The sequence below is a fragment of the Stegostoma tigrinum genome, chromosome 11 (assembly GCF_030684315.1).
Source record: "Stegostoma tigrinum isolate sSteTig4 chromosome 11, sSteTig4.hap1, whole genome shotgun sequence".
Taxonomy (NCBI): domain Eukaryota; kingdom Metazoa; phylum Chordata; class Chondrichthyes; order Orectolobiformes; family Stegostomatidae; genus Stegostoma; species Stegostoma tigrinum.
This window is the reverse complement of record NC_081364.1, coordinates 9382293-9409625: the sequence shown is the minus strand read 5'-3', so window position 1 is coordinate 9409625 and position 27333 is coordinate 9382293. Positions and strand designations below refer to the sequence as shown.

The window sequence follows — 27333 nt, the reverse complement described above, 5'->3', positions numbered from 1 at the left end:
GCAAGATATTGGAAAATGTAGTCATGTCCACTGTGGCCGGAAGAATATAAAAGAGCAGTTTGGGTATTAGGATACACAACTCACAAAAGGTTACTCTATGTAGATATAGCAAGAGATTAGGAAAGCAAACATAATTTTGTTTATTGTAAGGGAAATGCAGTTAGAAAAATGGGAAGGTTTTACTAGAGCTGCATATGACCTTAGTGAGACCACATCTGGAGGATTGTGTACAGTTTGTGTCCCTTCCTTTTGTAAAAGGGACATAATTACATTGGAAGCCATTCAGAGATGTTCGAACCCCGAAAAGGTACAATACAGGAAGAAGCCATTCAGCCCGTCATTTGTTAAATCTTTATGACCTTGATAAGTAAAGATGTGGTTGTCAATATTGATACAGTTAAAGTCATGAATGCTGCTGTGATCGGAATTGCAGGAGTGCTGAGATCTTGGAGAGGTGTGAGATTGAAGAGGGTTACAGCGATATAGTGGGGTGCAGCTTTGGGAAGACTCACAAACAAGAATCAATCATTTTAAAATCAAGGCATAGCTTAATTGGGAGCCAATTTGAGTTGATGAGCACAGGTGATGGATGAACAGGCTCTAATGTGAGTAAGGAAATGGACTGAAACTTTGAATGATACAAGTTTACGAAATGTGACATGTAAGAGACCAACAAGGGGTATATATTGGAATAGCAAGTGTAGGAGTAAAAACACATGGCTGAAGGTTTTCCAGGCAGATGAGCTGAAGTGGGATGGAGTCTGGTGATGGTATAGAGGTAGAAAGAGATGGTTTTGGTGGTACAGCTCAGTGGTTGTATGTTCATGTCTGGGCCTAGTATGACTCAGGTTGATAACAATTTTGTTCGGTGTGAGATGATATGTAATCCATAATTAGGTAACTGAATTTGTAATGGGAATTAAAGGCTCTGAGTTGGAGAAAATTTCTGGTTAGACAAACAGTCTGATAATTGAGATGTTTAAAGTTTTGAGTGACTTGGTGTTGAGACTGATTACATGATGATATCACTGTGAAAAGTGATGCTCTGCTTTTGGGTGATGAAGTTGAGGGGCAGCATATAAATATAAAATAGGAGGGGCTGAGGGAATACGCTTGGAGTCATGAGCACATTTGCATGGCTGTGCTTACATAGCTAAGAATAGATATGTGTCAGGTCAAAACCATCCAGATAATGACTGTATGTGAGTGTTGGTCAACAATAGTATGGTCAACTGTAAGACTGCACAATTATTAAGGGTTAACAAAGAATAGTTAAATAATCTGTGGTAGATTAATTTTTGTGTTGAATAGTCTGATACCATGTTCATGGTTCAAAATGTGGGCTAGTACTCCGAGTTGCTCTTGCAAAGCAGTTGTACAGAATAAGTCTTAAGAAAATTTGGAAATATGTGTTTGGTCCATTGGCAACTTGGACAAATCTTTTAAACTTGAGTACGATCTATTCAACACAGATTGTGGGTCTATTTCTTCCTGTCAAATTTCAAATATTTTGACCCACTGCATTTTCTTTTTTTAATTCTAATTCTGTAGTCAGTTGTCGATTCTCAAAAAGCATCCTATGATTTGACAGCTCAAGGAAAGTCTGCTATTATACAAATTCCATTTGAAAGTGTTCAGATGGAAATAATCTCTTTGTTTTGTATTCTGTTTTGTCGTAATTCCTTTGTCAGTGGAGGTTGAATAAATGAGCAAGAATGCCAGTATCTATCATTTGAGAGAATGGCCCTTTGAATGGGCTTCACTCACTTCACACCTACCCTTTGGTTTTGTTTATGATGGTTTTTGCATTTGTTTTCTATTCTCTGTTTACTGATGACTAATGGTTCGTTGGGATAAACTATTCTTCTAAAACAAAGACTTTATACAGTCACAATCTCAAGGGAACCATTTAACTTTTAAAAATGAATTCCAAGTTTCAATTATTAACTGAAAGAACTGTGCCAGAAGGATTCTAGCTTTAAACAAAACTTCCATCGTAAAAGAACTAAACGAAGCAAGTCAATTAACTTAATGCCATATTTCATTAGCCGTTACAGTTTAAATCTGAAAATTTGGATGGACCACTTCCCTTTGTTTTTAATTTACTTAAGAATTCTCCTCCTCTTTTTGGGGTCTTACAGTTTCTTTCATTTTTCTTGGGACCAAATAAAATTATGACAGCTCACAAAAATTAATTGTGAATCTTCTCAACTTCCCAATATGGCACTTAGACTTGCAGGTATTACTGTTTTTGCAAAACTACTGCCAAACTACTAGATTTACCAGGCAAGTGAGACAATTTTAATTTCTCTTGAATTTAGACTTTTCATTCTGTAATGATGCCAGCTGATAATACTGAAGAAGTTATATCTCAAAGTGAAGCTTGGCTGGATAGATCATAAATTTTATTTTACGTTGTTTACCATGGAGGCCAGTCGGTTTATATTTTGGCAAGAAGCTACCAATGCACTTTTAACAAAAGAATGTAAAAGTTTGTTAAGTAAAAGGGCAGATTTTAGGGATCTAAATATTGAACTGGAGCAGGTCGATTGAAAATGCATTTTGGTGGAGAAAACAAAAAAATGACACCCTTTCAAAAAGAGAGATGAGTAGGGTTCAAGGTAGATATGTACCCATGAGAAAAAATACAATGTATCTTTAGCTAGTGTACCCTGGATTGCCAAGAATATTAATGAGAAAATTGGCAAGCTACTGCTCCCCAGACCTAGAATACCTTACAGCAAAATGCTATCCTTGCTACCTACCATGAAAGTTTACCTCTGCCACCCTGACAGCAGTCTGTGTACCACTTCATGTGGATCTAAAGAATGCCCTTGATGAGATTTATACCACCACAAACACACTGGAGACAAAATTCCCGGAGTCTCTCTTCATTGTGGCTGGTGACTTTAACTCTGCCAACCTTGAGCAGATAACGCCAAAATACCACTAATGCATCTCCTGCCCTACCATAGGACCAATCATCCTGGATCACTGTTATGCAACCATCAAAGATACCTTTGCTCAATCCCACATTTCAGAAAATCCGATCACAGTGCTGTGTTCCTCCTCCCAGCTTACAAGCAGAAGCGAAAACTGGAGAATCTTTCAAGAAAAGAAGTACAGCGCTGGTTCAAGGCAGCGGAAGACTGTCTCTGGGACTGCTTGGACTCGGTGAGCTAGGCTGTGTTATAAGTGTTCAGCGAAAAACCTAAACGAGTATGTTGCCACCATCACTGACTTCATGAGCAAATGCATGGAAGATGTATTCCAAAGAAGTCAATTAAAGTGTTCCTCAACTGTAAACCTTGGATGTACCAGGAAATCCACTCCAAACTGAAGACTAGATATGCAACATTCAGGTCGGGTGACCCAGACCAATAGAGAAAATGGAGATATGACCTCCACAAAGGCATCAGAGAGGCCAAGAGGCAGTACCAGACCAAGTTAGAGGTCCAGATCTACCAGACAGACTCCTGCTGTCAATGGCAAGGCCTAAATGACATTTCGGATGCAAAGTGAAACAGCATAAAATTGCGGACAATGACACATCCCTCCCTGACAGGCTCAATGCTTTCTCTGTTTAGTTTGAGCAGAGTACCACCAACATGGCGACGCTTACCCCAACAGCCCATGACACACCTGTTCCCTCTGTCACCGCTTCAGAAGTCAGATCAGCCTTCCTGGGAGTCAACCCAAGGAAAGCGACAGGCCCGGACAGTATTCCCGGCTGAGCACACCGATCCTGTGCAGACCAACAGGCAGAGGTATTCACTGACATCTTCAACCTATCCTTGTATAAGCCGAAGTCCCTACCTGCTTTAAAAAGACCACCAGCATCCATGTACCCAACAAAATACATGCAGAATGCCTTAATGACTACTGTGCAATAGCTCTGACTCCAATAATCATCAAGTGTTTTGAGATGCCGGTCATGGCCCACATCAACTCCAGTCTCCCAACCTGCCTCGATCCACAAGAGTTTTCCTACCAACATAGCAGGTTCACAGAGGTTCCCATTACCCTTGACCCTGGACTCATTCCTGGAACATCTGGCCAACAAAGACTTCCACTTGATGACTACAACTCTGTCTTCAATACCATTATTCCCTTTAGACTGACCTTAAAACTGAGACTCCTTGGTCTGAGCAACTGGATCCTCAGCTTTCTGAACCACAATCAGTGAGGATAGGTAACTGCACCTCCTCCACAACAGTATTTAACACAGGAGCCCCCGACTGTACTCCCTGTACATCTATGACTGTGTTGCCAAATTCTGGACGGACACCATCTGCAAAATACTACCGTAGTGGGATAGATGTCTAGCAATGATGAGTCAAAATACAGAAGGGAGATAGAGGCTTGGTTACGTGGTGCAATGAAAGCAATATGTCACTCAACGTTAGCAACACTAAAGAACTGATCATCGACTTCAGAAAGAAAGGAGGAGAACATGTCCTACATCACTCTCTCAACCTCAGTTCCGTTGAAGAGCATCAAGTTCCTCAGATTGACAATAATCGATGACTTGTCCTGGACTTCCCACATAAATGTGACAGTCAAGAAGGCACAACGATGCCCCTTCGTCCTCAGGTGGCTCAGGAAATTTGTCATGTTCCTCACCAATTTCTACAGATGCACTGTTGAAAGCATACTGCCCAGGTACATAATGGCCTGGATCACACCTCCTCTGCCAAGGACCATAAGAAACTACAGAAAGCTGTGTGCCCAACCCAGATCCATCACTGAAGCCAACCTTCCATCTATAGACTTTATTTACATGGCTTGCTGCTGCGGAAGGATGGCCAGCATCATCAAAGACTGATTGCAGCCTGGTAATGACCTCCTACAGCCTCTTCAATCAGGCAGAAGACACAGAAGCCTGAACACTCGTGAGTAGGTTCAGGAACAGCTTCTTTCTGTCTGTTTTCAGTCTCTTGAATGGACTGTAGCATCAGTTAATGTAACAAGTATGTCTCCAAGTCTTTTTGATCTGTACATTCTTTGCTTGCTGTGATCTGCTTGTACCGCTTGTAAACAAAGCTTTTCACTTTATTTCGGTACACATGGCAATAAATTAATCAGAAAATTAGCAAGTAAAAGGCATATGAAGCATACTGAAATGGATATGACAATCGAAATCAGGAAGAGTACCTCAAATACAGGAGAGAGGCTAAGGCTAGCATAAAGAAGGCTAAGACAAGGATGACAGGCTGTGCTAAAACAATTAGCAAAATGTTATTCAAACACACTAGTAGTAAAAGATAAGCAAAGTATAGGGTGGGGCCCATAAGGAACAAGCAGTGTAAACTGCCCACTAATGAAAGAGGTACTAAATGAACACTTTGTTTCTATCTTTACCAAATTAGAGGATGGTGACAGTGGCTCATTTTAAAATGTGGTATTGAGCAGTTGAACAGTATAGTGATAAATAAATAAAAGACAGAACTCCAGTTAATGAAGTTGCTAGGCTGGATAGGATGCATCCTTGATTGTGGAGAGAGATCGCGGAGCAAATTGTGGAGGTGTTGATAGAAATTTTCCAGGCTTTTCTGAAGCAAGATCAATTCCAGATTTTCACAAAGTTTTGCACTTTCCAGAATAAGAGAGAGTGCCTTTATGTACAGTTCCCCTAAAATAAAGCATTTAAACACCTTGGAGTGAGGTTAATTCATAAACGATTTACACAGATGTTCACTGCTTTAAACCACGTGTCCAGTGGTCAGTGAAACATTTTTTATTCTTTCACAGATAACGTGACTTTGAGTTTAGATTTACAGAAGTAATTTAATCCTGCAAATTGGAATGGAGTATGTTTCTACTGGCTTGACCAGTTAGCAGTCAGTTATATGATAGTACAGTAGACCCCGACAAGATTGATAATGAAATCTGGAAAATCATTTCATTTTTTAAGTGGTTGAATATTGTGTTCATGTCCAATGAAAGATAACGACCCAAAACATCATGCCTATTTCATGACAGCTCACTATTTTCAGTAATTTATTTTTAGGTTGAAATTTGTGCTTTTTTTTTTCCCTGTCTACCTCTGTTTGAGCTGGTAAAGTTAGTCAGTTATTTCTTGACAATGGTTTTGAGTGTTTGTGGTATAAGTATATATTGTACCTCTGGGGATCAGGGTTATTTGCAATGCGTGTTAACCTGGTTATTTCAAGAGTATTGAATTTTGTGGGCCAGCCATTATATTCTTGTTGCTATAATATGTGTTTATTGTGCTTTTATGTTTTTGTATATGCCTGCAGTGCTTTGGAAGAAGTACACAATAAAGAAGTAATTGAATTTTTTTTTAAAGTTTAAAAAATATTGACAGATTATGGGGAGCATAGTGCTAGAATTATCTAAGGCACTTTGTGTTAATGCTGATGATTTAGGTTTTTAAATCAATGTAATTTCTGTGCTTGGTCAAAAGGTTCCTCATTCAGGGCTTAGTATTTGCACTGACATTGGTGTTTGTTGTATTTCAAAATAACCAAGACTTTGCACCAGAAAAGTCATGGTACTCCAATTATGGTGGAAATGAAGAAAATGAATAACGAGCTAAAGCAACTTAGTGAAATAAAACCTGCAGCAGCCGAGAATACAGAAAACAGTTTGTTATTCAGTTTAGGTAGCTCAGAATAGAGAAGTATTCGAATGTAAATTAAGGTTGCAATAATTCTTGAATACCGAGAGCTGTTCATTCTGCTAAACTGCATAATTATATCCATTTTTCATTTTAACTTTTGATTGTTTTGAGCTTAAGTTCTGAATACATCAGCAAGAATTGTTGAATTTATTGGCACTGTTGATGTTATATCACCTTTTACAGCAAAATTTGACACTAAACCAGATGCGGGAAAGACTGGGGCAGGTGACCAGAAGGATAGTTTGAAGAGTTTGGTTTTAATAAGTATCATAAAGGAGGAAAGAGAAGTGGAGAGCGAAAAGGTTTAGCGAAGCAATTCCAGAGTGTTGGGTCAGGTGTTGGAAGACGTGGCAGCTGGTGAGAGGCAACTAATATCCGAGTTGCCCAAAAGGCTGATATTAGACATGGCAATCTTTTGCAGTTCCAATCCATATGCCTTTGGAAGGAAATTTTAGGGGTTGGCTTCTCTGAGATGCTTTCTCTGAACTTTAGGATATTAAAGATCTACCACAAGTAGTTTGGCGACTTATCGCTACATATTTGATCAAATTTAACTACTGCCTTCTTCATCTTCAGCTCAATCCCAGATAATCACTCAGTGGTATTGAGAACATTAGCTCCAATCTTGTAGCAATGAGTGGAGTCCATTGTTAGCAATGTGGATAAGTGATTTTTTTTGAGCAATAATTGCACTGAAAACTGTGTGTATTTGTTGTTTAGAATGAGGCTGAAGCTTGACAGTTTAAAATATAACTGAACATCTTTCATTAACTTTTAAAAATGCATACACTGAAGTTTGGGGGTTGGATTTGTTCTGTTTTGCGTCATTTGGTTTTGTTTCTGCTCCAGGCTACCATGGCAACTGGCACAGTTGGTTTAGCTCATGTGTAATGATCATCATTACATATCAGTGATGGATTAGCAATAATGCAGTATAAGCTTGGTAATGAACGTATATGTCAAGTACGCAGATGTATATTGTCCCTCTTAATAAATTGCGTTCTAAATTAGAATTACATTGCAAATTAGAAAATGATTCTCGTATAATTTGGAATATACACTAGCATATCAAAGATAAATAGATTGTATCTGGAATAATAAAAGTCTTTTTTTAAGTGATAGGTGATTTTTGAACAAAGTTCTAGCTTGACTCTCCTTGAAGCACATTGGAAGATATCCATTTCACTAAATACCCAGAAAACCAGCTGTCACCACATAACAATTCCCACTGATTATGACCAATGGGGAGAATTTGAAAAATACCAACTGTTTTGTTTGAGAATGCTCCTGAACAAAATGTATTGTGCCAGTTCAGCCTTGACAAAATGAGGGAAAGAGTATTTGAGGGCTGATTTTTACTGGGCAGCAATGAGCTATCCTGTGCTCCAAAATGCTTCAGAGAGAGTTGGATAACATACATAAGGCTCCTCAAACCCTTGGCGAAGTATTACAAGCAGTGCTGTTGCAAAATTCTCTGAGCCTTTTGAAAAGGAAAGCAGTACATCATCAGAGCCCTTTTTCTACTCAACTTAACCAGCATTTAGATAGATATCACTCAATCAGCTCCATTGATAAGGACATTAGTATGTATGCCTGACATCAGACCTCTAAACAAATTACATGACTCCAGAATTGGTCACTGGAGGAGAGTGGAAATTTTTCAGGATGTCCTCAAAACATCTCGGAAGAGGCCAAGTATCTTTTTTCGACTTGTAGGTGACTCCGGCTCATGGCAGACCAAAATGAAGCACAGTTAATCTGAATGTTCCCCAACTGGAAACCATGGATGAATGAGGAGATCCATTGGTCTGATGTGTACAAGTCGGGTGATCCTGACCTCTACAGGAAATCCAGGTACGAGCTTTATGTCCAAGATGCCAAAAGGCAGTATCAAACTAAGCTTGAGATCCAGATCAACTGCCTGGGCACTTGTCATTTTGTGGCGAGGCTTACACAACTTAACTGGCTACAAAGTGAACAGAATTAATCTAATCTAATTGCCGGCACCGGTACATCTCCACCCAGTGAACTCAATGCATTCTACACTTGGTTTCACTGACCTTCTGTTCAAACTATGCCACCTATCCCAACAGTCACGGATGCATGTGTACCCACTGTCACCGCCACAGATGTTAGATTGGCCTTCTTGAGAGTGAACAGAAGAATGTAAGAAATAAGAAATAGGAGCCGGAGTAGGCTATATGGCCCACGAGCCCGTTCTGCCATTCAGTAAGATCATGGCTGATCTGTTCGTGGATTCGGCTCTGCTTACCCACAGGCTCACCATAACCACTAATTCCTTTACTGTTCAAAAATCTATCTTTCCCTTAAAAACATTCAATGAGATAGCCTTAACTGCATCACCGGGCAGGGTATTCCAAAATTCACATTGGGTGAACAAGTACCTCCTCAACTCCGTTAGTTGCCCCTTATTTTGGGGCTGGAGCCCCCAGTTTTAGTTTCACCCATCAGTAGAAACAATGGAGACCAACTTGCCCGGATGACGACCCCACCCATGCACTCCTATCCTGTGTGGACTAACTTGCAGGAGTATTCACGGTCAGAAAGATATACAGCATGGAAACCAAACCTTCAGTCCAACGTGTCTGTGCTGACTAATGTCCTAAATTAATCTAATCCCATTTACCAGCATGTGGCCCGTAACCTTCCAAAGCCTTCCAATTCAAGTAGCCATCCAGATGCCTTCTAAATGTAATTGTACCAGCTCTTTAACCTCCCCTTCCTACAATCTGAAGTCCCCACCTGCTTCAAGAAGCAGACCATCATTCAGGTATCAAAGAAAAATCATGCAGCGTGCCTCAATGACTACCACCCAGTGGCTCTGACCTCCACAATAATGAAGTGCTTTGAGAGGTTGGTCATGGCTCACCAAACTCCAGCCTATCAAATTGCCTTGATCTTTTGCAGTTCGCCTACCGACACAACAGATCAACAGCAGACCCCATCTCTCTGGCCCTACACTCATTCCTCTCACACTCACTCCCTCTTTCTGTCTTGCTGTCTCTGGACTCCATCTCACCTTTATCCACTCGCTTCTCCTCTCTTTGCCCATCCTACCATCATCAGCTTATATTACCAGATTTCCTTAACTACTATCAGTTCTCAAGAAATCACTCTGCTTTCTGTAGACAGGTGCTGCCAGGACTCCTTGTGTTTCTCCAATTTTGGATTTTGTTTCAGATTTCCAGCAACCACAGCTGCTTTATTTTAGTTCTACTATCCTTTTCTTTCTCTTTAGCCTTGCACAACTTTCACAAGTATTTACATGATGAATTGACAAAGTTCATTATTGAAAATTTCACCATTCTGTCAGGATGTGCTAGCTATTGACTGTCCTTCCAATGGAAACTGTTTCTCCTTGTCTGCTTCTATCAAAACTTTGATACTTTTGAAAACCTTGCATTTAATATTCCATAACTTTCTCTGGTCAAGGGAGAATAGTCTCACCTTCATAGAATCGTAGAATCCCTAGAATATAGAAACAGGCCCTTCAGCCCAACAAGCCCACACCGACCCTCAGAGCATCCCCCTATAACCCACATAATTTACACATCTCTGGACACTGGGCAATTTAGCGTGGCCAATCCACCTAGCCTGCACATCTTTGGGCTGTGGGAGGAAACCCAAGCAGACATGGGGAGAATGTGCAAACTCCTCACAGATAGTTGGCCGAGGGTGGAATTGAACCCAGGTCCCTGGCGCTGTGAGGCAGCAGGCTAACTACTGAGCCACTGTGCCGCCCCATCTTCTGTTGCCTGTCCAAATAACCGAGCCACTCAATTCTGTTAGCATTCAGATAAGTTCTCTTTGCAAGCTCTTTAAGACCACTTAGGGAAGGAAGCAGAGAAGATGCGCATGAAGTATAACCACTGGTACATCCATTTACTTTAAGTTCTTTCTTTGTGCTTTGTGTTCAATTTTATGAAGTAAATGATTATATGTTTGTTTTTAATAGATTAATTGACATCCTGCTGTCTTTTAAAGATTTGTTTATGTGCTAAAAGCTGCACTGCTACTTGGTAATACACACATTTTAAAACAATGTAACTTCGTCTCTGCATTCATTGGATATAAACTGAGCGAGGTCCATTGTCATGGTCTGTGATGGTATCAGAACTCCTTAATAAGATTATTAAAATCTGTGCTGCATATTCAAAATAAAATTTGAATAAAATACTATCTGTGAATGCTTGGAGCCATTTTGTACGAAACTATATTGAGATGACTTTAGCTGTGAGCTTGTGGCCTTATGAGGTCAGAACTGTTTGCAGTTGTGGAGTTTGGCACAGGAGAAAAATAATTTTATCACTTCTACTTTTGTAGACATAAGATCAGCCAATGTTTAATGCAAGGGTTCATGACCCGTAGGTCGCCAACCGTTTTGGGGTCATAGTAAGGGATTTGAATTTATCAGCTTTGAGGCTACGTAATGGCAACCATGGAGCAGAGGCTGTTGGCTGTGCTGTCAGCCGAGTGCTGAGATCAGCTTTGTGCTGGTGATATTTGCACCTCTTCCCTCTTGATTTAGTTTACTCTTCTCTCAGTGAAATGAGCTTTGTGTAGGCAGACTCTGGATCTGCCTTGAGCATATACAATTTTTAAGCACATTAGTCTGCATCAAATTTGAATGTTGATCAAATTTGAATGTTACATCAGAGATTAGATGTAATGTATTAAGTGCCAAACATGTAGCGACTGTTGCAGCATTTCTTCATGAATTCAGTGAGTAAGATAGAATTTTCACAAAGCAAATTAAATATAAAAACACACTTTTTCGTTTTATTTTGATTTTAATTTTAACTTGGCGTGCACTTTAACAATTAGATAATGAAAATTATTGTCCTGAATATTGCTGTTCAGTTTTACTTAATAGTATTTCATGTTGAGCAACTGCATCAACAGTCACTCCCCTTCCTTAATAATTCTTTCATGCATCCAAATTTTGGGACCAAATCGTGACACATTTGAGGCATTAAAATGGATTCATCATGGAAAATGTTTTGGGAACACTATTTCTATTCCAGAGAATTGATCCAAAAAATCTAGGCTGATATTGAGAGTTTGCACTCAGAGATGCTGTCTTTTGGATGAGATATTGTACCAAAACAGTATATTCTGTTCCGTAGTGTTATTTTGAACAATAGCAGAGGAGACATCCAGATTATTTATCTCTCAACCAACACTAAAACAGATAATGTAGTCACCGTAACCAATATGGTTTAGATGTAGACCACCTGAGCAGTACTGATTCTCCTTTCCTCAGCATTGGTGCCAATGTCCTATCAATTGGAACCCAATTCTCCCACACAACATGCATTCATCTCTTACACTTTGTTTATCCTATGCTAATTTTACATGGTTCAGGTAGTGATGCAGACATTATTACCTTTTGAGGTTCTGGTTCTTAATTTGGTGCCAGGCTCCTCGTACTGGCTGTGCAGAACCACTTCCCTAGTTAATCCTCTGTCATTGGTGCACACATGGACCATGACAATTAGACCCTTCCCTTCCAACTGCAAGCTCTTCTCCAGCCCGTAGCACTTAGGAGAGGGGATGGTCTGGTGTATTATTGCTGGACCTTTAATCTAGAGACCCAAGTAATATTCTGGGGACCGGGGTTCAAATCCTGCCATGGCAGATGGTGGCAAAAACCCATTGGTTCACCCATCCTTACCTGGTCTGGCCTACATGTGATTCCAGACCCACAGCAATTTGGTCGACTCTGAACTGTTCCTTAGGCAATTAGGGATGGGCAAGAAATGCTGGCCTAGCTGCTGATGGCCTCATCCCATAAACAAATAAATAAGAACACCCTGAGCGCTGGCACTAAGCAAACAAAACAACCGACTGAACTTGCTGTCAGTTCTCTTAACTGTGCTGCCCTCTATAATCACTAAATTACTTTTGGTTTCCCCTGCTTGAATGCGCCATGATAACATGATTATTCAGCTCACTTATCCTACAGCCTCCGCTCTCATCGAAACAAGGTGAGCGAACTTGAAACTGGTTGTACTAACTTACCTTGGTTCCTTTCCCTGCCTCACTTGCTATCACCCCCTGTTGTCCCTGAACCCTGATCATATTAGAACTATCCTAAGAGGTATAATGTAAAGGTGGATAAATACCCAGGACCTGATCAAGTGTACCCTAGAACTCTGGGAAGCTTGCGAAGAAATTGCTGGGTCCCTTGTGAGATATTTGTATCATGGATAACTGCAGGTGAGGTGCCGGAAGACTGGAGGTTGGCTACTGTGGTGCCACTATTTAAGAAAGGTGGTAGGGAGAAGCCAGACAACTATAGACCAGTGAGTCTGGCATTAATTCAAGCAGCAGCAGAGGAACAGTAAAGGTAACATTTCGGTCTGGAACCACCTTCAGAAATGGAGAAGGGGAAGGGGATTCTGAAATAAATAGAGAGGTGGAGGAGGCAGATGGAAGGTGGATAAAGGAGCATATAGGTGGAGAGGAGACGGACAGGCCAATGACGATGGAGCCAGTAAAGGTGAGTGTAGGTGGGGAGGTAGGTTGGGGATAGGTCAGTCCAGGGAGGTTGGACAGGTCAAGGGGGCCGGATGAGGGTCGTAGGTAGGGGATGGGAGCTGGAGGTGGGCGGACGGGATAGGTGGGAGGAAGGACAAGTTAGGATGCAGGTTAGTCAGTCGGGGGAAGACGGACAGGTCAAAGAGGTGGGTCAGAGTTGGGGGTGGGAGTTAAGGTGAGAAGAGCAGATAGGTGGGAGAAAAGACGGATAGGTCAAGGAGGTGGGGACGATTGTCCCTGGAGCATTGGAGGCTGAGGAGTAACCTTGTAGAAATTTATAAAATCATAAGGGGCATGGTTAGGATAAATAGACCCAGATCTTTTCCTGGAGTGGGGTGTCCAAAACTATATGGCAATGATTTTAAGATGAGAGGGGAGACATTTAAAAAGAACAAATGGGACAACTTTTTCACACAGAGGGTGGTGCGTGTGTGGAATGAGCTGCCAGAGGAAGTGATGGAGGCTGGTATGATTAATCACAACAATTTAAAAATAAATCTGGGTGGGTATGTGAATTGGAAGAGTTGAGAGGGATGTGCTAAATTCTGGCAACCTTTGAGTGGCATCAAGAACAGCACATCATATTCCGCTTGGGAACTCTGCAGCCCAATGGTATCAATGTAGATTTCACAAGCTTAAGTCTACGCCCCCCCCCCCACCCCACCCCAACTAGATCCCAAACCAGCCGAACTTGACCCCGCCTCTCTAACCTGTTCTTCCCCTTGCCTATCCCCTCCTCCCACCTCAAGCTGCACCCCCATTTCCTACCAACTGACCTCATTGTGCCCCCTTGACCTGTCCATTCTCCCCAGACTGACCTATTCCCTCCCTACGTCCCCACCTACACTCACTTTACTGGCTCCATCCCTGCCTCTTTAACTTGTCTGTCTCCTCTCCACCTATCTTCTCTACCCATCTTCAATCCGCCTCCCCTTCTCTCCCTGTTTATTTCAGAATCCTCTTCCCCTCCCCCATTTCTAATGAAGGGTCTAGGCCTGAAACGTCAGCTTTCCTGCTCCTAAGATGCTGCTTGGCCTGATGTGTGCATCCAGCTCCACACTTTGTTATCTCGGATTCTGCAGAATCTGCAATTCCTATTATTTATGTGTGAATCTGACATTTGGTTTGACCTTCCTGCCTTTCATTCCTCACTTTCCAATACCAGCTAATAAAGTTAGCCTTTCTGTGATGCCACACTTGTAGTTTTTAACCCAACAGGAACTGACTGTAGGCTCCAGTCTGCGTAACTGTGATGTTGACGGCAGGCAACTCTTTTTCCAATTTGCTTAATAAGACCAGCAAATGGTTTTCCTTCACTACACAGGACCATGCAGGTTGTGTAGTTTCCACACCAAGATGATGGTGGTAGCACCGTTCATGGTGAGCAGCCTATACTCTGCAGTGAGCTGGCATGCCTGTAAAATAAGCAGTATTAGCAGGTTTACAATGAAGTGTTTTAATTTATTCTGAATGGAAAGACATGCTCCCTTTTTGAAGAATTGTGTCGAAAAGGAGTCTTTATACATTATTAGGACAAAAGGAAAATTGGTGTAACTCCCAATTGTACTTTCAATCTTTTTAATTAGTCTTATTAACAAAAACGTGTTATTTTGTTCCTTTAACTATTCTAGGTTTTAGCCATTGTCATTATGAATCAGTATTTGCGGTCAGTCTTGTATTCATTGCAGTTTTTTTTATAATTCGGAGTCAGTTTGTTGTCTCCATGGCAACTAGTAAGGCTTAATTCAGACCATTTAGGTGGTGGAGTTGGAGAGAAAATACTGCAGAGAAGTGAAACACAGATTGGTACTATGATTCAGCACATTCTGTATTTAATTTGGTTTTGTGGTTGGTGTTTACATAATAAAGTTTAGGGAAGGAAGAGACTTCGGATTGCTTGTCGTGTACCTGACACTTGATGTGACCAAGCGATTTGCTCCCAAGCCATCTTGGGTTGTGAATTTGACCTTCTAGTGCGTGAAATTAATATTGTCTTTGACGCCAGACGCCAACTCTCTGACACCACCTCCTACCGCCCCCTCGATCGTGACCCTACACCCGAGCACCAAACCATCATCTCCAACACCATTCATGACCTCATCACCTCAGGGGACCTCCCACCCACAGCCTCCAACCTCATTGTTCCCCAACCCCGCACGGCCCGTTTCTATCTCCTTCCCAAAATCCACAAACCTGCCTGCCCTGGTCGACCCATCGTCTCAGCCTGCTCCTGCCCCACCGAACTCATCGTCACCCTTCTGGACTCCATTTGCTCCCCTTTGGTCCAGGAACTGCCTACCTACGTCCGTGACACCACCCACGCCCTCCACCTCCTCCAGGACTTCCAATTCCCTGGCCCCCAACACCTCATTTTCACCATGGACGTCCAGTCCCTATACACCTGCATTCCGCATGCAGATGGCCTCATGGCCCTCTGCTTCTTCCTGTCCCGCAGGCCCAACCAGCCCCCCTCCACCGACACCCTCATCTGCCTAGCCGAACTCGTCCTCACCCTCAACAACTTCTCTTTCGATTCCTCCCACTTCCTACAGACTAAGGGGGTGGCCATGGGCACCCGCTTGGGCCCCAGCTATGCCTGCCTCTTTGTAGGTTACGTGGAACAGTCCCTCTTCCGCACCTACACAGGCCCCAAACCCCACCTCTTCCTCCGTTACATTGATGACTGTATCGGCGCCGCCTCTTGCTCCACAGAGGAGCTCAAACAGTTTATCCACTTCACCAACACCTTCCACCCCAACCTTCAGTTCACCTGAGCCATCTCCAGCACATCCCTCACCTTCCTGGATCTCTCAGTCTCCGTCTCAGGCAACCAGCTTGTAACTGATGTCCATTTCAAGCCCACCGACTCCCACAGCTACCTAGAATACACCTCCTCCCACCCACCCACCCTCCTGCAAAAATTCCATCCCCTATTCCCAATTCCTCCGCCTCCGCCGCATCTGCTCCCACGTTGAGGCATTCCACTCCTGCACATCCCAGATGTCCAGGTTCTTCCAGGACCGCAACTTTCCCCCCACAGTGATCGAGAACGCCCTTGACCGCGTCTCCCGCATTTCCTGCAACACATCCCTCACACCCCGCCCCCGCCACAACCGCCCAAAGAGGATCCCCCTCGTTCTCACACACCACCCCACCAACCTCCGGATACAACGCATCGTCCTCCAACACTCCCACCATCTACAATCCGACCCCACCACCCAAGACATTTTTCCATCCCCACCCCTGTCTGCTTTCCGGAGAGACCACTCTCTCCGTGACTCCCTTGTTCGCTCCACACTGCCCTCCAACCCCACCACACCCGGCACCTTCCCCTGCAACCGCAGGAAATGCTACACTTGCCCCCACACCTCCTCCCTCACCCCTATCCCAGGCCCCAAGATGACATTCCACATTAAGCAGAGGTTCACCTGCACATCTGCCAATGTGGTATACTGCAACCACTGTACCCGATGTGGCTTCCTCTATATTGGGGAAACCAAGCGGAGGCTTGGAGACTGCTTTGCAGAACACCTCCGCTCAGTTCGCAATAAACAACTGCACCTCCCAGTCGCAAACCATTTCCACTCCCCCTCCCATTCCTTAGATGACATGTCCATCATGGGCCTCCTGCACTGCCACAATGATGCCACCCGAAGGTTGCAGGAACAGCAACTCATATTCTGCTTGGGAACCCTGCAGCCCAATGGTATCAATGTGGACTTCACAAGCTTCAAAATCTCCCCTTCCTCCACCGCATCCCAAAACCAGCCCAGTTCTTCCCCTCCCCCCACTGCACCACACAACCAGCCCCGGTCTTCCCCTCCACCCACTGTATCCCAAAACCAGTCCAACCTGTCTCTGCCTCCCTAACCTGTTCTTCCTCTCACCCATCCCTTCCTCCCACCCCAAGCCGCACCTCCATCTCCTACCTACTAACCTCATCCCACCACCTTGACCTGTCCGTCTTCCCTGGACTGACCTATCCCCTCCGTACCTCCCCACCTATACTCTCCTCTCCACCTATCTGCTTTTCTCTCCGTCTTCGGTCCGCCTCCCCTCTCTCCCTATTTATTCCAGAATCCTCACCCCATCCCCCTCTCTGATGAAGGGTCTAGGCCCGAAACGTCAGCCTTTGTGCTCCTGAGATGCTGTTGGGCCTGCTGTGTTCATCCAGCCTCACGTTTTATTATCTTGTCTTTGACAAAGCCCTGTTTGTAATTTGCTAATTCAAGATACCCTAAATCTGACCCTTAATCAAATATTCAACATCCTTTTGGGAATCAGTGCATTTCTGATTATATGTCTCATTGCTTAACTACTTTTTCTTCCTACTGATAGAAGAAATGAAGAGTGAAAACTCTATGCTGTTTGAACTTAGTGATCTCGGTGTGTTTCAAATTGTGCTTTAATCAATTTCAATTAATCTCAGTAGAGAGGAAACCATGAGCATGTTTGAAATGCAGTCTCAGATTAAATTGATAAAATCTGCTTGGTGGTTTGACGTCATGCCAACCTGGGCAGATGGCCAAGGTTTGTTATTAACAGGATAATAAAATAAAGTGCAAATAAAAAAAGTATTGTTCAGAGGAATATATCAGTCTGCCTTGCCTTCCTTGGGGAATTGGAGCAGAACATTAAACACAAGTTGTGGGGTTCTTGTGATGCAGTGTTGTTGTCCCTGTCTAGGCACTGGAAGACCCATGTTCAAGTTCCACCTGCTACATGGGTCTGTTGACTAGATAAACTAATTAAAAGCAGCTAAAATACAAAGTTCAACTGATTTCATTTCTTTTACAACAAAAATGCATATTGCATAAAGATCTTTTAATGAAGTCTCAGAACTTTGTGAAAATTTGTTAAATTTTTCAGCAACTATTTGGAATTGGCATGACCAGTAACAGTGTTTCCCATTAAGCAAGGTCTGCAGAATGAAAATAAAAAAACATGACTTTGCTTGGTTAGATTTTCAAACTGTTCTAATAGACCCTTAATAATTTGATTCCAGTATTTTTCCAGCAATGAATGTTAGGCTAACTGATCTATAGTTGCCCACTTTTTGTCTGTCTCCCTTTTTGAATGGTGGCATCACATTAACAGTTTTCCAATCCTCTGGTTCTTATCCAGAATGCCAAGATTTTTGGAAGCTTTCAACCAATAGAACCATTGTCTCTGTAACTACTGCTTTTATGATCCTATAATGTAAGCTATCAGCACCAGGGGACTTTGCTGCCTTTAGCCCCATTAGTTTGTCTTCTCCAGTGATTGTGATAGTGCTTAATTCCTCCCCTGTATTCTTTGCGATGTTTGAGGTATCTTCTACTGCAAAGACTGACCCAAAATATCTCTATCTCTGTCATTGCCCCTTTCCCATAACAATCTCCCCAGATGAATTTTCTATATTTATCTTGACCTCTCTGTTCCTTTTTATATGTTTAAAGAAGCTGTAATTTTCAGTTTTTATGTTCCTCACTAAATTGTCCACTTAGTTTACTTTCTCTCTCTTAATTATCCTGTTAGTCTTCCTTTGCTGGATTCTGTATAGTAAGACCAAGGAGGGTGAACCCGGAGTGATGGGTTTGTCTGGAAAGGGATCCAGTGATAGAGGCAGTGCCTCCCCATTCCACTCCTGCCTGTGGCTTAAAAGCCAGCTTATCTGGTGGGTTATCTTTCCCTAGCCATCACCACCACCCCATTCCTGAAATCCTCACCTTGTTGCTCCCTGCTTCAGGTCTGTGACTTCACAATCTGTTGAGTATTTCCAGCATTTCCTCTTTCATGTTCAGATTTCCAGCATCCACAGTTTTGCTTTTGTGATTAATTATTGATTTTACTTAATACTTGCTGTATTGCATTGATTGTCTTTACATTCATTTGGAATCTGTTGAAAATCTTTGGCTGTATTCATGTCGCATTCTGCTGATCTAGATGTTGTGATTATGTGAAATCATTTTTAACCTATGAAAAAAAAATTGTAAAATGGGTCATTGTTGATTCTTGTGGTTGAACAACTGAAAATTAGATTGTTGAAGCATTTACACCGTGGCGATTGTTGAGGTGTAAGGCTACTTGTGATAATTGAACAATGAGCAGAAAACCTTTATTGTGGGACTGCAATTTGTGACACAACTCATTCGGCAAAAATCTGTAAGTCAGAATGGTTGCAGGGAAGAAGTTTAACTGTTCCTCAGACTAGAACAATCAGAAACGAAAACAGAAGTTGCTGAAAAAGCTCAGCAGATCTCACAGCATCTGTGAAGAGAAAATCAGTTCTAAGTCACCGCACCCAAAATGTTAACTCTCATTTTCTGTTCACAGATGCTTCCAGACCTACTGAGCTTTCCCAGCAACTTCTGTTTTCGTTTCTGATTGAGAGCATCTGCACTTCTTTTGGTTTTTATTTCGAACAATTTTAGCCCTACCTTGGGGGTTTGAAACTGAAGAGTAGTAAAGTATTGAAAATGTTGATAGAATATGTATATTTCTATGTTGTAGTGGCAATTACCCATCATTTTGTGGTGATAATCTGCCATTTTTGTTTGCTCTGGCCTACATCTGACTCCAGACTCATAGCAATATGGTTGAGTTTTAACTGTCCTCTGGGCAAATAGCGATTGGTTACAAACGTTGGCAATTATAGCAATTGTTAGCACTCTCGTCACATCTCCATGCATATACAGTTTGATGCATGTGAAAGGAAATGAATTTAATTATGGAGGTCCTATCAATATTAACCAAAGAGCTTAGTTTTGATTTTGCATTTAGTTTCATTGAAATTATTTTGCTCCCATTGAGGTTTGACTTCTGGTACAACTTTATTTTAAACATATGCTTGGTAGTTGTTTTTGTTCATTGCTATTTTGTTTTTCGTTTCCTAACAGTTTGTGCAGAAGCTTTCAACCCAGATGATGATGATGAGGAGGATACAGAACCAAGGGTAAGATATATAAAGCTTCAGAACTGTTACAGTGGTAAAGACTGCGGTATGCAGCTCCTTCCTTTGGCTGAGGCTTGGGAGCAGAATCAAAAGTGCTGGTAAATGGGATTAGTGCAGGTTGGTGTCTGTCAGTTGACATAGACATGGTAGGCCAAAGGCACTGTTTCTATCTTGTATGACTGTTTAATCTTGCTGAAAAAAGACTAACAGAATGCATATTTTCAATTAACTACTCCTGTCAAGCTGTTGTAAACATGGAGTTATTTTTTTCTGTAAGAAAATTGGGAAAGTTCTGAAGCAGTCTTGAAATGATTAATTGACACTGAAGTATGTTCACATATCTTTGGCAGTTGGCATATAGGTTTTAACATAAATTGAGCTGTTGACCTAATGTGGGATTCTTCACTGGATCATTAAATTATTTTAAAAAGCACAATTCTCTCAAGTGTAAGATGTTATTTAAATAAAATTTATTGAATTGGGAGGGAGTTATCTCTTGGGGTTTTAAATTTATTTGGTGTTTTCTGATTTACTCTCATAATTTCAGTGTTAGATATTGCATCGCTATTATAAAAAAGAAGTCACCCGCGTCTGTGCGCTCTGATGTTTTTGTTTGTTAAAGCACTTACTGTCTCTAAATTGGGCATTAGAGATTAATGTTACCAGTTAGCTCTCACCTGTAGTTTTGGCCAAAATAGTTAGCATTGCTTATGGGATAAAGAGATTGGAAATGAAATCGATTAATAGAAAGACTAGTAAGCCATTGCCAATTAGTTGTTCTGCAGGGTAGACATCTTACAATAATTGTCCAGTTGAATAGAAGATTATGATTTGCCCTTGTAAAACTGATTATTTGCGAATGAATTGCATATAAAATATTGTCTAGTGGTTCAGGGCAGCACTGAGTTGTTAGAATTGTCAGCTAACTTTAAATTTGAAAGGTGGTTTACAGTCTTGCTCCAAACATATGAGGACTGGTGAAGAAACACTTCATTGATTTAAATGACAGAGCTAAGTGCAGAAGAATTTAAAGACTTGAAATTGTTCAACCGAAGTTTGGTCAGATGACTATAGATTCCCCATCGAAAGTTCAGAAACAGATATATTTTTGTTAGTTTGAAGGGCAAAACTGATAGGTACCAGGAATACTGGACGGCTAGAGAAATGAACGCTGTTGGTCGAGGAAGAAGGAGGAGGAGGAGGAGGAGGAGGAAGTATAGATAGCTGAGATACAGTGCATTCCTTGAGAGATATAAGGGCAGCAGGAGTGTATTTAAGAGGGAAATCAGTAGGGCAAAAAGGCAACATAAGATAGGTTTGGCAAATACAGTTGAGAATCCAAAGAGAATCTGAAGTACATTAAGGTAAAAAGAGTAATGAGAGAGAGCTGAGTCCCTTGAAGATCAATATGGCTATCTATGTGTGGAACCACTGGAGATGGGTGAGATACTAAATGAATATTTCGTGTAAGCATTTACTATGGAGAAGGACAAAGAAGCACCGGTACTTGAGGAAATAAGTAGTGATGTCTTGAAAAAAGTTCAAATTACAGAAGAGGACAAGCTGGAGGTCTTAAAACAAGTAAAGGTAGATAAACCCCAGGACTTGATTAGCTGTTTCCGAGAACTTTGTGGGAAGCTTGGGAAGAAATTACTGACCCCTTTGCTGAGGTACTCACATTATTCACAGCCACAGGTGAGGTGCTGGAAGACTGAAGATTTGCTAATGTGCTATTATTTAAGAAAGGCTGTAAAGAATAGCCAGGGAAGTATCAGCTGGGGAGCCTTACATCAATGGTGGGTAAGTTGTTGGAGGGGATTCTGTGGGACATGATTCACATGCATTTGGAAAGATTATGGATAGTCAACTTGGCTTTGTGAGTGGGCAATCATGTCTCTCCTAATGTCTTTTGAGTTTTTTGAAGAGGTGACAATGAGGATTGAAAAAGGCAGAGCAGTAGACATTGTCTATTTGGATTACAGCTAAACATTCGACAAAGTTCTACGTGGTAGACTAGTTAGTAAGTTAAGATCATCTGTGATCTAGGAGGAGCTAGCCAATTGGATACAAAATTGACTTGAAGGTTGGAGATAGTGGGCGATGGTAGAGGGTTGCTTCTCAGACTGAAGGCCAATGACCAACAGTGTGCTGCAAGGAGTGGTACTGGGTCCACTGCTTTTTGTCACTTAGGTAAAGGATTTAGATATGAATATAGGAGGTATGGTTAGTAAGTTTGTGGATAATACCAAAATAGCTGGTTTAGTGGACAGTGAAGAAGATTTATCTCAGAGTACAATGGCACATAGTTCAGATGGATCAATGGTCTGAACAGTCGCAGATGGAGTTGAAGTTAGATAAATATGAGGTGTTGCATTTTAGTGATGCCAACCAAGGAAGAATTTACACATTTAATGGTAGGGTGCTGGAGAGTGGTGTTGAACAAAGAGTTAGGGATGCAGGTACGTATTTACTTGAAAATGAAGTTGCAGGTAGATATGGTGGTGAAGGCACATTTGCCTTCGTTGGTCAATGCATTAAGTACAGGAGTTGGGAGGTTATGTTGCATCTGTACAGGAGGTTGGTGAGGCCACTTTTAGAATACTGTGTACATTTCTGGTTGTCCTTCTTTGAAAGGATATTGTTACACTTGAGAGGGTGCAGAAAACATTTGCAAGGATGAACATAGAACATAGAACATAGAACAGTACAGCACAGAACAGGCCCTTCAGCCCACAATGTTGTGCCGACCATTGATCCTCATGTATGCACCCTCAAATTTCTGTGACCATATACATGTCCAGCAGTCTCTTAAATGACCCCAATGACCTTGCTTCCACAACTGCTGCTGGCAACGCATTCCATGCTCTCACAACTCTCTGCGTAAAGAACCTGCCTCTGACATCTCCTCTATACTTTCCACCACCCAGCTTAAAACTATGACCCCTCGTGCTAGCCATTTCTGCCCTGGGAAATAGTCTCTGACTATCAACTCTATCTATGCCTCTCATTATCTTGTATACCTCAATTAGGTCCCCTCTCCTCCTCCTTTTCTCCAATGAAAAGAGACCGAGCTCAGTCAACCTCTCTTCATAAGATAAGCCCTCCAGTCCAGGCAGCATCCTGGTAAACCTCCTCTGAACCCTCTCCAAAGCATCTACATCTTTCCTATAATAGGGCGCCCAGAACTGGACGCAGTATTCCAAGTGCGGTCTAACCAAAGTTTTATAGAGCTGCAACAAGATCTCACGACTCTTAAACTCAATCCCCCTGTTAATGAAAGCCAAAACACCATATGCTTTCTTAACAACCCTGTCCACTTGGGTGGCCATTTTAAGGGATCTATGTATCTGCACACCAAGATCCCTCTGTTCCTCCACGCTGCCAAGAATCCTATCCTTAATCCTGTACTCAGCTTTCAAATTCGACCTTCCAAAATGCATCACCTGGCATTTATCCAGGTTGAACTCCATCTGCCACCTCTCAGCCCATCTCTGCATCCTGTCAATGTCCCGCTGCAGCCTACAACAGCCCTCTACACTGTCAACGACACCTCCGACCTTTGTGTCGTCTGCAAACTTGCTGACCCATCCTTCAATTCCCTCGTCCAAGTCATTAATAAAAATTACAAACAGTAGAGGCCCAAGGACAGAGCCCTGTGGAACTCCACTCACCACTGACTTCCAGGCAGAATATTTTCCTTCTACTACCACTCGCTGTCTTCTGTTGGCCAGTCAATTCTGTATCCAAGCAGCTAAGTTCCCCTGTATCCCATTCCTCCTGACCTTCTGAATGAGCCTACCATGGGGAACCTTATCAAATGCCTTACTGAAGTCCATATACACCACATCCACAGCTCGACCCTCATCAACCTTTCTAGTCACATCCTCAAAAAACTCGATAAGGTTTGTAAGGCATGACCTACCCCTCTCAAAGCCGTGTTGACTGTATTTGATCAAGCCATGCTCTTCCAGATGGTCATAAATCTTATCCCTCAGAATCCTTTCTAACACCTTGCAGACGACAGACGTGAGACTTACCGGTCTATAATTGCCGGGGACTTCCCTATTTCCTTTCTTGAAGAGAGGAATTACATTTGTCTCTCTCCAGTCCTCAGGTACGACTCCAGTGGAGAGCGAGGATGCAAAGATCTTCGCAAGTGGCGAAGCAATTGCATTTCTCGCTTCCCAAAGCAGCCGAGGACAAATCTGATCCGGGCCTGGCGACTTGTCAATGTTGCTTGGACTAAAGGGTTTGAGTTATAGGTGAGGTTGAATAGGCTGGGCTTTTTCTCCCTGGAGCATCAGAGGGTGAGGGTGGTCTTAGAGGGCTTTATAAAATCATAAGAGGTGTGGATAGGCCAAATTGTCTTTTTCCTAGGATGGGTGAGTCCAAAACTAGAAGGTATTGGTTTGAGGTGAGAGAGGAAAGATCTAAAAAGGACCTGAGAGGTAATTTTTTCGCACAGAGGGCGGTGTGTGTATGGAATGAGCTACCAGAGGAGGTGGTGGAGGCGGGTACAATTACAACATTTAAAAGGCATTTGGATGGGTATATGAATGGGAAGAGCTTAGTGGTAGATGGGCTAAATGCTGGCAAATGGGACTAGGTCAGATTGGGATGTCTGATTGGTGTGTGAGTTGGAGTGAAGGGTCTGTTCCCATGCTATATGATCTCTGTCATGTATGGGTTTTTTAATGCAGTTTTATTCATTGTTCATGATATTTCAGAAACATGTGGACTGCTGTCAGGTAATGGTACACCTTTGTACATCTTAGACATTCAAGGAAGATGCATTTCAGGAGGAAAATAAAGAGATGGATTGTACAATGCAATGACAGTTAGCAAAAATATCAGAATATAACATTGAGTTTATGTACAATTAATTCACTATCAAGGAGACCAATGATGAATATCATTGACCTGGACATTAGCAGAAACGGCAAATACAAGTGTGTGTTAAAAACAAAAGCACGTTTAAATCTGAAAGCTTCTCACTTAAAATTTATTACAATAGAAATGTGAAATGAAAATACTGAATTCTGGTGATACTTATCCATGTTAGTCAGTTTTGATAACTTGTATGGTAGAGGCCATTGTTTCATACCTGTGCACTTTCATCATTTGCTCTGACTTTGATCTGTAATCTCTTTTCAATGTTACAGCATTATTTTTCAGTCTGTGGTCATGAATCTTTCTTGACTGTTTCTTACTTTTTCTCTTAATGGTCGTGAGGTTTTTAAAAAATATCTAAATATTACATCCAAGATGACATTATATTGACAGAATACTACCTCACCTGAATTGTCAGTGGAACTCACCTTGTATCATTGATTCTTTTGTTAAAAGGAAGAAATCCTCCTGTGACATTCCTGTTTGCATTAATTCCAAAGATGATATATCCTGAAATACTTGTAGCTGGTGTCAAAGGGCACATGACACTCTCTCAAACATAGTTTTCTGGTCCACACAACTTGAATGGATATTACTACCTGCCACCACAAATTGGCTGCATGTAAACATGGGTCCCCAAACTTATTCCATCAACAGTCAACTAACACTTGGATTTGAATTCCAAGAAAACATGATGTGGTTAGTTTGTTGCGACCGAGATGAAAGGAGTGCACTGTTGCTCCACTCCACTAATCACAACATAAAACGAAATATTGACGTGTACCCAAGTTTTGATATGACCATTCATGGGCTTTCTCCACATTAGACTTGGAACACAAAATTAATTTAATTATAAAACAGCTAATTTAATGAAGAATTGGCAATTGCAGCGAATTTATAATTTGAACATCCTAACTCTGAATAACTCAAAGCATGTGTACAGACGTTTGTACAAATATTGTCTCACTTGCGCAATCATGTGTGCACATACTGTCAATTTCAGAAAATCACTTTCCAGCTGAAGGGAAAAGATTGATTTCTGTCTGCAGATATTTCACTTTGAAAGAAGAAAACTTTTTTTCTGGATAATATGACTATTCTTGAAGGCAAAAATCATAAGGCATAGAATATTCTGAAATTCATTGATCTGATGTTCTTGCATGTGTGATCAGATAATTGTGCGTTGTTGGCTCTGGGATCTTGGCAGGCACAGCTCGGAAAATATAACATTGAGAACTCCTTTCACTTGCTTATATAGAAGAACAATCAAGTTATTTCCTAATCTGTCAGAAACAGGAGACACAAGCTGAACTGTTTGTTCTATAGCAAGTTTTCTTCCACCTGAAAATCCAAACACAAACTCCAATCCTGCAAACATTTCTTCAAACAGAAGACTTGTAATATTCAGGTGTAAAACAGTTGGATGTTTTTTCCCTAAAATGAGTTCAAACAAACAAGACCAGCAATCGTCTAGAACTGTATGATTTTCAAACAATGCCTTTTATTTTAAAACATGCATGTCTTTTCATTCACCTTTAAAAGAAGCAATCTAGCTATTGCCACAATCCCAAGTTCTTAAAAATGATTAATTATGAAGCTTTTTGTAACATTGAATAAGTAGTCCATTTAGCTGTTTAATCTACTTATGAATCTAGCTTCAGTACAACTGGATAGTTGGAAGGTTCAAAAGTGGAATCAATGCCATTTTTCATTTGGAGCTCTTGAGCACATACTCCTTGAGACAAAAAATATAAAACAATAGGAGTACTCAGCAGGTCTGTGGAGAGAGAGGCAGTTAATGTTATAAGTTTGATGAACTTCATCACAGTTGGAATGAGAGTAAATCCTCACTGTGATTGCTGAAGATTGTAACTTGAAATGAAGCAACTTGAAACAAATCATGTTCTCACTAAAATTAATGGAAAAATTGTAATTAAGTTCTGTAGAAAATCACCGAACAGAAAACAAAACATTTTGTCCTTTACATTTGAGTTGTTGCATTGGTAAGTGAAGAAAGAAAATGCTTGAAACAAAATAAAATTTTTAAAAATGCAGTAAAACTAATGTAGGATGAATTTGTTTCCACTGGTTGATGGTTCTCTTCTCAACACATCTTACTGCCTGATCATTCCGGATGCTGCTATCTTTTACTGTCACTAAACCTTCAGATTGAAGATTCTCCTGCTTCCCTAATCCATCTTCTTACTGTGGCCTCTCCAACTGGAGTCTGTGCTGCTACCAGACGCTCAGTCTTGCCAATCCTCCTCTTAGCTAAACCTCCCACTTCTGACTCTGCTGTTCACTG

At 41.6% G+C, this 27333-nt stretch overlaps 1 protein-coding gene across 1 annotated transcript in view; it reads left to right on the top strand.

The window, feature by feature from the left end:
• prkar2aa (protein kinase, cAMP-dependent, regulatory, type II, alpha A) overlaps positions 1-27333 on the top strand; it is a 307283-nt gene that overhangs the window by 182287 nt on the left and 97663 nt on the right. Inside the window, exon 9 of the mRNA XM_048547783.1 lies at positions 20083-20138. Coding sequence (XP_048403740.1) covers positions 20083-20138 — 56 coding nt within the window. The remainder of the gene's footprint in view (positions 1-20082; positions 20139-27333) is intronic.